General features: G+C 32.3%; 1 protein-coding gene across 2 annotated transcripts in view; it reads right to left on the reverse strand.

The window, feature by feature from the left end:
* Positions 1–15,153, reverse strand: part of LOC114335167 (probable 2-oxoglutarate dehydrogenase E1 component DHKTD1 homolog, mitochondrial) — a 138,039-nt gene that overhangs the window by 13,155 nt on the left and 109,731 nt on the right. For both annotated transcript variants that reach the window (XM_050652662.1, XM_050652664.1), the window contains 2 exons: positions 11,102–11,398; positions 481–683 (listed from right to left, as the gene is read on the reverse strand). In XM_050652662.1, coding sequence (XP_050508619.1) covers positions 481–683; positions 11,102–11,398 — 500 coding nt within the window. The remainder of the gene's footprint in view (positions 1–480; positions 684–11,101; positions 11,399–15,153) is intronic.

Raw genomic sequence — 15,153 nt, forward strand, 5'->3', positions numbered from 1 at the left:
TTCTCGCGACAACGAATAATTTAGTGTGCAACATAAGAAGTGCGAAAGTAAACGGCTCTAATAATTATTCTAATAAACAACAATGTAATTTGCAATTTACTTTCGTTTTTCATATTTTGCACAGTAAAATATTCGTTCTCGAAATAATCCAAAACAGTCGTATATTCGTGGAATAGGGTATATACTCTCTTCGTAAGCTAATGTGTATCTCATGAGCTGATCATGTGACAAATGCGGAAGTGTTCAGAAGAGTTTGAATTGTTCTAGAAAGGTAAAAATCTAAACTATAATCATATAATAAAAATAAAGTGACAGTTGAAGACAACCTGTTTAACCAAACAGCTCTATTCTGTTTGGTTAGGTAGAACAGAAAATGTTCAAATCAAATTAAACGAATTTAATATATAAATAAATATGGACCTAATAAACAAATATAATCAACAAATAACTTATTAATATAATAATATCACATAAACCAACCTGTCTGCGTAGAAGATGAAAATACTGAGCTGGAGTACTGGGTTGGCACACTTGCATGTTGATATTATCTCCGTCAGCTTTGCTTTCCTTGGAGTCAGTCAGTTGTAGAAATCTTTCTAATCTACAGGAACTATGCTCCGGTCCAGCACCATCATAACCATGTGGTAAAAGGACTGTCAGACCGCTTTGCCACAACCATTTGGCTAAAATATTAATTTGTGCATTTTAATATTGACTATTTTATAATTAAATATGGTACCTAATTATTTGCAAGTTTTTAGGAACACGTTGGATAATATAAAATGAAAAAGTATTCTACTATATAGATGTCAAGACGTCTATACATAACATAGTGGGTGGAATGCATAAAACGTAGTACCTGCTAATGCTTCAAGTATGTACTACATTTCTGAAGATTTTACTACACTTAAAAAGCATTACTACACTTACAAATTATTTAAATGTGTTTTACTACACTTGCAAAGCACATAATGCTTTGTAAGTGTAGTAAAATCTTCAAAAATGTAGTGCATACTTGAAGCATTAGCAGGTACTACGTTTTATGAATTCCACCCATCTGAGCCACATACTTCGAAACGATAAATACTCTCTGGTACATGTTATCATGCAATCAAGAGTGGAGGGAAGAAAAGGCTTGGGCAGAAAGAAGAAATCTGGTCAGAGATTGGACTAACCTCAGTGTTGAACAGATATTTCACACATAGACTTATACAGGGTGTAACAAAAATGCAGGTCATAAATTAAATCACATATTCTGGGACCAAAAGTAGTTCGATTGAACCTAACTTACCTTAGTACAAATGTGCACATAAAAAAAGTTACAGCCCTTTGAAGTTACAAAATGAAAATCTATTTTTTCAAATATATCGAAAACTATTAGAGATTTTTTATTGAAAATGGACATGTGGTATTCTTATGGTAATGACATCTTAAAAAAATAATAACACTGAAATTTGCACACCCCATAAAAATTTTATGGGGGTTTTATTCCCTTAAACCTCCCCAAACTTTTGTGTGTTCTAATTAAATGATTACTATGGTACCATTAGTTAAACACAATGTTTTTAAAACTTTTTTACCTCTTACTATTTTTTCGATAACCCAGTTTTTATCGAGATGCGGCTTCTTTTTAAATATGTTTACATAAAATTTTATGGGGGTATTGTTCCCTTAAACGCCCCAAGTGTTTGTGTACGTTCCAATTAAATTATTATTGTGGACCAATAGTTAACCACAATGTTTTTAAAACTTTTTTGCGTCTTAGTATTTTTTCGATAAATGATTTTTTATTGAGATATTATTATGTTTCAAAATATACTTAAAAAATGTAAATTCATAATAAATTTTCATATTACATATTACCAAATATGTATCTATAATGTCTATAATCTTACTTGCTATGTAAAAATTTGTGTTGGATTTTACAAATGTTCAAAGTATCTAGATAAAAACTGACTGATCGAAAAATTACAAAGAGACAAAAAAGTTTTAAAAACATTTTGTTTAACTAATGGTACCACAATAATAATTACTATTTAGGGGGTTTAAGGAAACAAAACCTCTATAAAATTTTTATGGGGTGCACAAAATTCACTTTTATTTTTTATTCAAGAAGTTCCTGTCAGAAAAATGCCACATGCCCATTTCCAAATCTCTAATAGTTTTCAATATATTGGAAAAATCGATTTTGATTTTATAGCTTCAAAGGGCTATATCTTTTTTATGTGCATATTTGTACTAAGGTAAGTTAGTTTCAATCGAACTATTATTGGTCCCAGAACATGTGATTTAATTTATGACCTGTATTTTTGTTACACCCTGTATATTAACATAAACGAATTATCTAAAGCGAAAAAGTTAATGACTTTTCAATATTATTTTTGATTTTAAGAATGTTTTGAATTGCATCCAATCTTTAGACGTTAATTTGACTGACTTTTCTTCAATGCAAATGAATGAAAATTTGCAGACATATGCATTCGCGGGAACAATACACGAATAGTCAATAAAATTTTTTTTATGTTTATTAATAATTGTTTAAATAAAAAACGATTTTAAGAGGATCGGTACGTATTTTCGGCTGCAATGCTATTCAAATGGGGATTCATTTTTTTCGAATCCTGAGAAAACTAATAAGTATTTTTGAAAAATTTAAACGCAGAATGAAAGATTACGTTATTAGCGAGGGCCGAAAGTCCCTGAGAACTTCTATAAGGTTTATTTTAATAAGTTACAGGGGTGAAAAAACTAAGAGAAAATTTAGTGTGATTTTTAATTTCAAATATCTCATTCAAAATAAACTTTTTATTTATTCTAAGGGACTTTCGGCCCTCGGTAATAATTTAGTCTTTCATTCTGCGTTTAAATTTTTCAAAAATATTTATTGGTTTTTTCAGGATTTGAAAAAAATGAACACAATGCCGTGGTAATATTTTCCAAATCTGTCTTTGTCTTACAACGCACTCAACCGAATATAATATTGTCAGCATATATTGTCAGTCAGACACTGACAATCAGTGACAATTTTAAATATTTGACATTACATCGGGAATATTTTGAGAAATTGATTAAATATTATTGATATTCTTGTTCTCATGATCATTTTTCAGTGCGTCACAGTTTTTCGATTTCTCTCTAATGCATTAAGTTAGATGAGACGGAAAAAGCGGTAGCTCCGTGATTAAACACAAAAATAATGCAGCATTACAATGGTTATATACATATGTAAGATGTCTATTCCTAACCTACCTTTGATTCGTTGATATTTAAAATGCGCATTTTTTCTAGCCAATCAAATACACGTATTACGAACATTTGACAAAAACTTCGTCCATTTTGGCCATTTTTTAGAAGTGTCAAAGAGTCAAGTGACGGTTATTATTCAGGTCAGTATTTTGTGTACCTGTCATTTTGAAATTTCGAATTCGACTTCACTTGTGTTTCACAACGTCTTTGTGCATTATTCTGTGTTTTGGTTTAGAATTTAGTTCGTTAAAAGTTAGTCATTGGCGTGAGGAGACTAGAGACATTCGATTTGTACCGAAGAGTGCTAAATATCTCATGAGTAGATAGAATAGCCAACGTGGAGGTAATGAGACTTACGCATAAGGAACGAGAACTAACAAATAAGAAGAAACTGAGATATATGGGACATGTGATGAGAGATGTATATCTAATACTCCAGGTCATTATGCAAGAAAAAGATCCATAGTAAGGAGACGTAACTCATGGCTGAAGAACCTTAGGAACTGGTTTGGATGTAATAACAATGAATTATTTAGAGCCGCTGTTTCAGAAATAAAGATCTCTCTGATGATTGCTAACTTTTGAAGCGGAGACAGCACCTAGAGAAGAAGATAAAAACACAGTTTATGGACAGTTTTGTGTCACTTTTTAATGTTTCCATATTTATAATTTTAATTAACAATATTGTTTACTTTTTGATTTTATTCCCCTTTATAAAAAATACCTACATGTTAATATATTGTGTAAAAATCAAATCTACTAAATTACTAATTAGTTTAATTCCACAAGCTTTTCACCTATGGCTAAGTACGATTGTGGCATCTGTCAGATTCGTCAATAATTACATGAAATAAGTCTCGACACACCCAATACAGTATATGACGTCATAATTAATGACGCACTGAAAAATGATCATGAGAACAAGAATATATAGTGTATTTGATAAATAATTGATTTAAGACGTGAACTTAATAAAAAGTTATTTATTGTGTATTATTTGTGGAAGATCCAAGCAGAGAATACATCAGATATATCCTGTGATCCAAGTATTTTGTTGTTAGAGATGTTCAAAATTGCAAGCGTTCCAAAATAACAACATATTATTAAAAAATCACTTTAACACTTTTCCTCTTTTCTCGATTGATTATTAGTTTTTGTTGTACAAATAAATTATTACAATCACTGAAAACATAGTGAGTGAAAAAATTATCACATTTATTAACTGAATTAATAATTTGCAATTATAAAAATAACAGTTATCCAAGAACATTCAAAAGCCATCTCTTTAAATTAATTATGACATTTTCAAGTAGAATGACATTCTAGTAATGTTTACATATCCACACCAGTGTGAATTTTACTACACGTAATTTGCCGTGTAAAGACAGAAAAAGTAGGGATACACGTAAAATATTTGCGAATTATGTACCCATAGCCTTAATGGAAAATGCCTAAATTGTCTTGTTTTTTACAATGTAGAAACTTGAAACTTTTACGGATTGTAGCTAATGATATGAACTATACATAATTTCACTTTTTACGTTAATTGTTTACGTTATGCTTCATAAATAAACAATAAAGTTTCAAATTTTGAACGCTCATATATTTGTTTATATATAAATCGACGTTTATTCGTGCCAAATTTCAATACGATACGGAACAAAGCTTCAACCAAAACTCGAATTCAAAAAATTCGTGTTTTTATCGTAGTCTTAGAAAAACCACCGGTACAGACGTTTTGTGCTACAATTAACATTAGAATTCGTTTTGTCGTATTAATTAAGTAAAAGCTTTTCTTTAGTTCAATTGTTTGAGTCAAATCTTTGGACGTTAATGACTGCCTTTTCCAGAGGTGTAACCAGGATTATCCTAAGGGGGGGTTACATCTATTTGAAGGTCTCTGGGGGCAGTGCCGGTTTAACCTAACTTCGGGCCCTTAGCGCTGGATGTTTAGGGGCCCCCTTCATTGCTATTCGTTGTCAGTTTTTTAACAAGAAAACACATGCATCTGTAAAGGTTTATTCTAAATGAAAAATGAATAACCATTTTCAATTTCGTTGCAAAACGAAAATACAGCCGAACCATATTCTAGTCCAATCAGAGAGTGCTGCAAGCACCTCTACCGGTTTCGAAACTTATTAGTCTCTCATCAGGAGGCACATATGCTGCTCTCCCTGATCCAACCAAAACAAACCCCAGCGTGCAGTCCCGGATTGCAACGAACGAAATGGCATGGATGCCCTAGCGGCAACTGCTAGCAAAAAGACTAAGTTTTCACTCTAATGACATATAAAACAACATAATGCTATTCTACATCCCACCAGAATGAAAACAATGGGAACCTTCTCTGGTTACACCTCCGAGGCTTCTACAATTTGCAAGCCATACGGATGCTGAGACTAAGGAAGATGAGGGAATTCTACAATTTGCAATTCACGTCACATCTGCTCAGCAAAACGAAATTGAAAATGGTTATTCATTTTTCATTTACATTTACTCTGTGTGGAGTATGAAGGGAACCATTCTCGTTGGAACTTTACCGCGCTGAGCAGATGTGACGTGAATTGCAAATTGTAGAATTCCCTCATCTTCCTTAGTCTCAGCATCCGTATGGCTTGCAAATTGTAGAAGCCTCGGAGGTGTAACCAGAGAAGGTTCCCATTGTTTTCATTCTGGTGGGATGTAGAATAGCATTATGTTGTTTTATATGTCATTAGAGTGAAAACTTAGTCTTTTTGCTAGCAGTTGCCGCTAGGGCATCCATGCCATTTCGTTCGTTGCAATCCGGGACTGCACGCTGGGGTTTGTTTTGGTTGGATCAGGGAGAGCAGCATATGTGCCTCCTGATGAGAGACTAATAAGTTTCGAAACCGGTAGAGGTGCTTGCTGCACTCTCTGATTGGACTAGAATATGGTTCGGCTGTATTTTCGTTTTGCAACGAAATTGAAAATGGTTATTCATTTTTCATTTACATTTACTCTGTGTGGAGTATGAAGGGAACCATTCTCGTTGGAACTTTACCGCGCTGAGCAGATGTGACGTGAATTGCAAATTGCAGAATTCCCTCATCTTCCTTAGTCTCAGCATCCGTATGGCTTGCAAATTGTAGAAGCCTCGGAGGTGTAACCAGAGAAGGTTCCCATTGTTTTCATTCTGGTGGGATGTAGAATAGCATTATGTTGTTTTATATGTCATTAGAGTGAAAACTTAGTCTCTTTCTGTTTATTCTAAAATCCATAAAATATTTTTTTAAACAAGCAAGAAGAATAGCAAACGAAAAAAATTATCCAAAAAATACATTTAAAATCGTAAATAAAAAACAGAAAGTTCCACAAAACAACACATGACAAGCAAAAAAACATTATAAAAAAACATAAAGACAAAAATTAGATAACTTTTTTTCTTGACTTGGCATTCGCAAACTGCCATATAATATTATCACAATTCAGTTTCTCCAGTTCTTCATTGTCTATATACAATAGTGATAATGCGTCTAAGTTTTCTTGACCCAAATTTGACCTTAAATGGGTTTTTATTCTTTTTAAAGCCGAAAAAGACCGCTCACCTAACGCATTAGAAATTGGTATCGTCGAATAATTTTGCAGTAAAGTTAAAATATTGGGATAAGTTGCTTTTACATCCTGGAAGAATCAAATAAATTGTATGATGTTTATTCAAATTTTAGCATAACGTTACAAAATGGGTAATTTCATTATGCAAGTTCTCTTTGGTTTCATCAACATCGTTTTTATGTTTCTCGCATAAAAAGTATTAATTTACGTCTTGACTTCTCCTTTATCTCTAGATTAAAAAAACATCTAAAAGCTGATCCTTGTAACATTCAATTCGCGATTCTGAAAACAGCGACTAATTCTAGACTCTAGATTTTCTGCGACAGCGATTTTTTTGTCGCTGCGACTACAAATCGCAAGTGGAGTGCTGGGCTTAGAGGCCACTGTGTAATGCCAAATTGCAATGTTTGTAATCGCTTTACTTTTGAATGTTTGAAAAAGTGTGTACCTATTGTTTGCGTATTGGCATTTTCGAGAATAATCTATTCTTTATCTATAAATTAGATTTATGTATATATATTTTTGTCTTTTGTTTAACTACAGTAGAACCCCGGTTAACCGAAATAAAGGGGGGACAGCCGTTTCGGATAACCAATTTTTCGGTTTAGCCGCCATATGCTAAAAATAGCCCGGCGTATAGGGAAAATGAATTTACAATTTACAAACAATGTCTATATTATACTGTACACTGTAGTATGTACAGTACAGTAATACAGTATTTTATTACAGCTATACAAAATATTTAAAATACAATAATGGATTGGTAAATACATAGTAGGCTACTAGAGTATGTACTGTATAAACTGAACAACTTAATATTTACGTTCCGGTTGACCCTGGTTCCGGTTAACCCGATTTCGGTTGACCGGGGTTCTACTGTATTTTAAAAGGACTTATTTTATTCTTATTTTAAAAGAACTTATTTTAAGGCCGAAAAGTGAGATAAATTATTATTTAAGCCCCACAATTCAAAACGAAATTATTAGAAACTAAAAAAACTCCGTTTGTGCGATTATTTTGGATACAATTCGAGACATGGCCATTGATTAATAACACACACTTTTTACACACTACCTGGGTAGTTTTTAATCAATGACATGGCGAAATCTGACAACTTTCTGTAGTTTTTGGAAAAGGGCCCCGCCACAAACACTGACACGGGGCGCCTCTGGGGCTAGGCTACGGCACTGTGTACCTATAGGCGTGAAGAGATGTAACAATAGAAAAAAGGCGTTTGCAGTGTATTGGCATATCTGCGTATGAGATTTTTTTCGGAGAATATGTAAATTATTTAGCGACTTTATTTTTTTATAATTAAAAGGAACGGGCCCCTGGGCGCCCGCCCCAAGCGCCAGTGGATAAACCGGCACTGTCTGGGGGATATGGAATAATAATGATGTTAAGCGTATAGAGCTCAAACTACATCCAAAAGGGGGGGTTATAACCCCCAAAACCTCCCCCTGGTTACGCCTATGGCCTTTTCTTCAATGCAAATTGCATTGAACAATTTGCAGACATATGCATTTGCAGGAACAATACACGAATAGTCAATAAAACATTTTTTTGTTTATTAATTGTTTAAATAAAAAAACGATTTTAACGGAAAATGCTTAAATTCTCTTGTTTTTTACAATGAAGAAACTTGAAACTTTTACAGATTGTAGCTAATTATATGAACTATACATAATTTCACTTTTTACCTTAATTGTCTACGTTATGCTTCATAGGTAAACAATAAAGTTTCAAATTTTTTGCCGATTCCGACTACTTTTCAAGTTTGTAAATCATATGTTTTATGATTAATTATTTATATGGGAAATAAGCCACAATTAAAATGAAAAAAATAATTTTATTAACGTTTCGACGCCCAAATCGGGTGCCGTTGTCAAAATACAAAATATTACTGATTTTAATATTAATTATAATTATAAATATTACAGTAATATTTTGTATTTTGACAACGGCACCCGATTTGGGCGTCGAAACGTTAATAAAATTATTTTTTTCATTTTAATTGTGGCTTATTTCCCATATAAATAATTAATCATAAAAATGCCACAAGGAAATAGCTTCAGAACAACATATGTTTTATAGCCATATTTTAATAAACATGACGATATATTTTAATGTTTGAAAAGTGTAAGACTAAAAAGTAAAAAATAAAAAAAATATGAAAAAAATATTTTTAAGAAACGCTTTTCTTTAGTTACTAGAGTGACTAAAATTAAACATATTATAAAAAAAATCAACTAAAAAGCAAAAAATAAAAAAAAATTGAAAAAATCTTAACACATTCCTGAAAAAAAAGTGTGGTGCGTAAACCGTTTATTCGATGAAGACGCGCCACGGTTTTCTTTGACGAATGTGTTAGATTTTTTCAATTTTTTTTATTTTTTGCTTTTTGATTGCTTTTTTATATGTTTAATTTTAGTCACTCGTAACTAAGAAAAGCGTTTCTTATAGTATATTAAGTATGGAGAACGGTAAGGGTTTTATACCGATCGAAGACAATTGTTTGGAGGAGGAGCGGAGCGACGACTCCAATTATTGTTTGAGATTGGTTACCCTTAACGTTCGACATGCTTATAACGTTTTTTGCACGATTGATACCATTATAAATTATAAAATTAAACATTTTCGTCATATTGACTAGTTTCATTCATTTTATCAAGATAGATACTTTGGTTGTTAGGTAGTAACTAGGGTGCATAACAACAATGGAGAATTTAGTTTTTATTTAGTTGTCAATAATTTTAAGTACAATTTTGATTATTATAAATTAAAATATGAGCGAAAGTGAATTTGAAGACATTGAACGGGCTTGGGAAGAAGGGTGTTCCGCAATTATTCCCGAAATATCCAAAATCCGTTATCAAAATACCTACCAAAGTTTTAAAAAATGGTGCGAAGGCAAGAATTTAAGAATCGAAGAAAATACTCTATTGGCATATTTCGTTCAAAGACATATGCAGTTGAAAGCTCCTGGAAGCCTCTGGGCAGAATATTCAATGATTAAATCCACCGTTTTTCTTTATGATGGCATTGATATTTCCAAGTTTTCAACTTTGATCGCGTATTTGAAGAGAAAAAATGTTGGCTATAGGCCTAAGAAAGCGAGCATTTTTACACGGAAGCAATTTGAAACATTTCTGATGGAAGCACCGGATGAAGAATTTCTAGTTCACAAGGTAATATAAGCTAGTTTAGGTAAAAGAAATACTCTAATGAAGATTTTTTCATAATTTGTAGGTCGCAATGATATTGGGAATATCTGATGCCTGCAGGAGAGAAGAATTATTTATATAATATTACTATGAATGACATCCAACAAACCGATGGTTTAATGATTGTAAAAGTACCCAATACAAAAACGAACATCCAGCGTACTTCTACAGTCGTTAATAATCCAGACGATAAAATTCCATATTTAGACATTCTGCAAAATAATTTAACAAATTGTACCATAAGTTTCAATATTAATAAATAATTCGTTAGTTTTCTTTATTCTTTCAAAAAATAAATTAAAATTAAGAGATTTTTTAACTCGACAGTAAGTGAATTACTTACCGTCGAGTTGGAGTACTTACCGTCGAGTTGGATTACTTACCGTCGAGTTGCTAGTAAATGTCACCTACTGACGTAAAATCTGTCACGGTAAACAGTCAAAAATGATCAATCGTGCAAAAAAATATTTTTTTCATATTTTTTTTTCACCTCTTTTAACACGTTCGGTGCTGATGACGCACCGGTGCGTCAAGCTGTTTCTTGTAGAGGGGCGGATGACGCACCGGTGCGTCATATACCATATCGAATATGTTTAGTTGTATGCTAGCACTTGTAGTGGACGTATCGTAGAAGTGATAGCACTTGTGGTAAGTTGTGTACTTATTTTGTCTTGTTTTTAACTCTTATAATAACACACATTAACAATAATGAAGAGCCAAAAATTTCAAAAATATGTATCAGGCCGGCAGCAATGTTACTAATATATGAATATCACTGAACGTGTTCTCAAAATTAATAAGAATTAATGTCATTTTTGATGATCTCAATGTACTGATATCTTACCTTTTTATAACTAAAGAGAGACCGGATTGAGTGAGGAGAAGAGGCAGGCCCAGAGCACGTTTTAAGGAGCATGTGGAAGACGACTTACGAGTATTGAGGGTAGGAAATTGGAAAAGCAAGGCGAAAGATAGAGCAAGGAATGGAAGCTGATTCTGGAACAGGCCAAGACCCACCATGGATTGTAGAGCCAATGATGATGATATCCTTATCTTACCTTCTCCGGAATTTACAAATGTATCAAAAATGATCTGGGCTCCATTGAAGAAATCTCCGAATTGAGCTTCCCAAATTATCATATTCCTTGGATCTTCAATACTCATACCATACTCGAAACCTAATACAGCTTCTTCGGACAAAATACTGTTGGCTACCTCGAGAAAACCACTTTGATCCTCATGGAGATTATTCAGTGGAATATAGGTACTATTTGTTTGCTGATCGACAAGCATTACGTGTCTGTGGGAGAAAGTTCCACGACCAACATCTTGACCACTAATTCTTACGTTATGGCCTGAAAAAAAAATTAATAAATATTAAAAAAAATGTATTAAAGATACTTTATAAAAGGTACATTTATATTAAAAAAGATAGTATAGATAGTTGCTATGTAGAGTCCATTTAACGAGGTTCCCCCAGGGCCAATAACCCACATATTTGGGAGTACTGCGTTGCCATAAGGTAAAATCAAGCACTGGCGAATCATCCATGTAACCACTGTTACCATTGGTAACAGTTAAAAATCTTGCAAATAAATACTTTATGACTAGGTACTATGAAATAATTCCATTTACATATATTTTTTACTAACAGAAATATTTATTAATAGTACCTAATTCAATAAATAGCCAACTAGACGCACAAAAATATAGGCGAGATTATGTGAATCCGTTGCACGTTATTATATGCTGTAACCACATTTGGGTATGGTAACGCAGTAGAATACTCGAAAATTTTGAAGGAGCAACAGCTCTAGAGACGGCGCTTTGGCACGCTGTGTATATCAGCATTGTTACCATATTTTGGTTTGGTAACGTTGATTTAGTACTTATTACAGATTACAGTGTGCGTGCATTTAAACATGGAATAGTGTTGCTGCATATTGCGTAATCGATCAACTGCATACTTGAAAAGTCATTCTCCTTGTATATTTTTTTTATATATAATTTTGAAGAAAAAATGGGATTATCGAAAATGGAAGACTTAAAATATAAACAATAGTTTTCAATATGTTCTTTTTCCTACTTGTTCATTTTTACTTTATCTTACTATATACGTAGTATAGTATAATAGATAAAGTTATAGGATCGTGCAAAAATTTTTTTTCAGATTTCACTTTTTTTCGACGTTTTGAGTCCCCCTTGGGTCTAAAAAGCAAATAAAAAAAAACATGTCTGATGAAATTCGGTATGAGTAAGTTTAAGAGAATTTTGTCGAGAAACTAAGCTTTTAAAAAAAACCTCTCAAAGGGGGGCCGAAATAGGGGGGTTCTTTAGGGCCCATTTTTGCAAATTTTGACCGAAATGAATGAAATTCAACTCAAAGTAAGCTCATCGATAGGTAAATAAAAATACGGAATTTGACATTTCCAAATTCAAAATGGCGGCCAACACGGCCGACCGTCCACCCGACACATTTCCCTACCTATCTAAAAACTTGTTTAAGATAAGTTTAATTTGAAAAAGTCGTTATATAGCCTAAAGATGGGGCTATAAGAAGGATGTTATCGTTTTTCAGAAAAAGGTACGGGTTGCCTATATTTAAGGGGTCAAAATTTGACATAAATTTGAACTAGATTTTATCAAAAATGGCCATATGTTTTTGATATCCTATCGGTAAATTGAATGACAGTCAGATTTCTTAACTCCCCATAAGAGGGGAGTTATGAATTTTTTATAAAAAAATATTCGAGTGCCCGTAACTTCCTTCTTAATAGAAACTAAAATTTGAAATTTTGCAGACATATATGGTACTTTATTATCTATTACCACAATAAATTTTACCAAAAATATGGCTTCCGGTTGAACCGGAAATGAATAAAAAATCTTATTTTTTTTAGATACGCCCTATATATTTTTACATATTTTGAAAGAATGCAAAATTACCTTTCCAATGACATCAAATTCATTTCTGTAGCTTAAAAACTCGAAAAGTAACGGTAAATAGAAATTTTGCTATAATCATAATGTGTGTCCTCTCTCACGCGATCATAGCAGAGCATTATTTTAGGGCAGTCAATGAGGGTATTTGGCTCCGAGTTCCATCCTACTACATTGATGTACTTGATATTTTCACAGTAAGTAGGGAATAGCTCAAGAAACAAAATCTACCCTATATACTATGGCGCTTTTATCTTGGGGCGGTTCCCACTTCTTCAAGGGGGTGGAAAATTTGTTGGTCAAAATAAACACGGAAGTGGCTAAAGAACCTATTTCTAAGCAAAAACTGGTCTATATTTTTTTTAGAACTCAATACTTTTATAGAGAATTCTTTTTTGAGAACTCAATACTTTTTGAGTTATGCGTAGTTGAAAATTGGCCATTTTCATTGAAAAATGACACCTTTTCGGACGGATTTTTTGTGAATACCTTAAAAACTATGCACCGAACTAAAAACACTATATAAAACATTTTTTAGATTATAAATAATAAAGAGATTCGTTCCTTCGTAAATGTTCTATTTATAATACAAAAAGAGATATGGTAGATGAAAATAGTTTATTTTTTGGTGCATGCTCAAATTGGTGTATTCAACTTGAAATAACAGAGGAACGGTAGGTTTTAGGTGTATAATGCTACCAACACCTTTTGTAGTGTTTGAAAAGGCCTTTAAAGCGAGCACCTTTAAATGTCGGTTACATACAAATTAAGCGAGATATGGTGCAAAAAAAAATATATGAATAATGTACTTTAAGGAAAAATGAAAAGTATATACATTTAACTCCCCATCCACCATAATTTAAATTCATTGTTTTCTTTTGCAATACCTTTTAATATAGTGTTATTTCTACTTTCAAAAAGTTGAACGGGTTTAAAATGAATGGTTTTTGTAAAAAATGTGATCAAATTATAGAATGAATTTTAAAATTTTCTTAAGAATCTTCCTTTTTCTCCATGTAATTCGAAAATAAAAATATTTCACCCCTGAGAAGTGGTGGGAACCGCCCCCATGATAAAAGCGCCATAGTATATAGGATAGACTTTGAATTGGGAGATTGGGCTACTCCCAAAATTTCATTAAAATCCATGCAGTAGGATAGAATTCGGAGATAATATCTTGTTCTTAATCTCGCGCATTGACTGGCGTAATCGAAATATAATGAAATGTAAATATTGTAAACTATTAATTTCTCAGAAAAATGAACTAATTTAAAATGAAAGTATGACTATAATATTCTATTGATTTATGTAATAATCTATACATCTACAGTGTGTACCCGAAATATGGCATCGAACATTTTCTCAAATGCAGGAATTAATGATGCGTAGAACCATAAAATACTTTCAAGTACAGAAGATGTTTCTAAAATATCAAAATAACGAGTAACTTTGTTATTTTTATAGAATGCCAGTATCTAGTACCATAACGATAATAGATCGGTACGATAAAGTTCTCGGTCGGCCCTTCCGTCCAGCGTTTTTTATGTTAATTTTATGGTAGAATAATTTGTTTAGTTTGTTTATTATTTATTGTTATACCTATTAGGTACATACAGGGTGAGTTTTTAGTGCGGGATCGGTCGATAACTCCATTATGGTATAAAATATCGAGAAAAGTTATTTAAAAAAAATGTAGACAACGATATTCTCCACGCTTGGAAAATATGTCCATTTCTACAGGGTGATCAGTAACTGCGTGGTATATCAAACATATAATTTTTTAAATGGGACACCCTATATATTTTTTCATATTTATATTCCCCTCATAATTCTTGTTCATATAATATATGGTTTTGCATCACTATACAGAGTATTTAACAAGTTATGACCATTTTTATTTCGAAATCACTATGAGATTAACACCGTGTATATAAAGAAGTAATTCGTAGACAATAATTTGTTTTATGTAATAAGATAGACAATATACTGTAGTTTTTAAATTAAGTCCAATTCACATCATTGACGAATATTTGTATACAGGGTGAACTACAAAACCAAATTACGATTTTCTCTATTTTTTTAAATACATCACCCTATATTTTATTTTTCAAAAATATTGTATTTATTATACTCTTTCATTTTTATATAGCATTTATAGCTAAACTTATTA

This window comes from Diabrotica virgifera, chromosome 6, assembly GCF_917563875.1.
Source record: "Diabrotica virgifera virgifera chromosome 6, PGI_DIABVI_V3a".
Lineage (NCBI taxonomy): Eukaryota > Metazoa > Arthropoda > Insecta > Coleoptera > Chrysomelidae > Diabrotica > Diabrotica virgifera.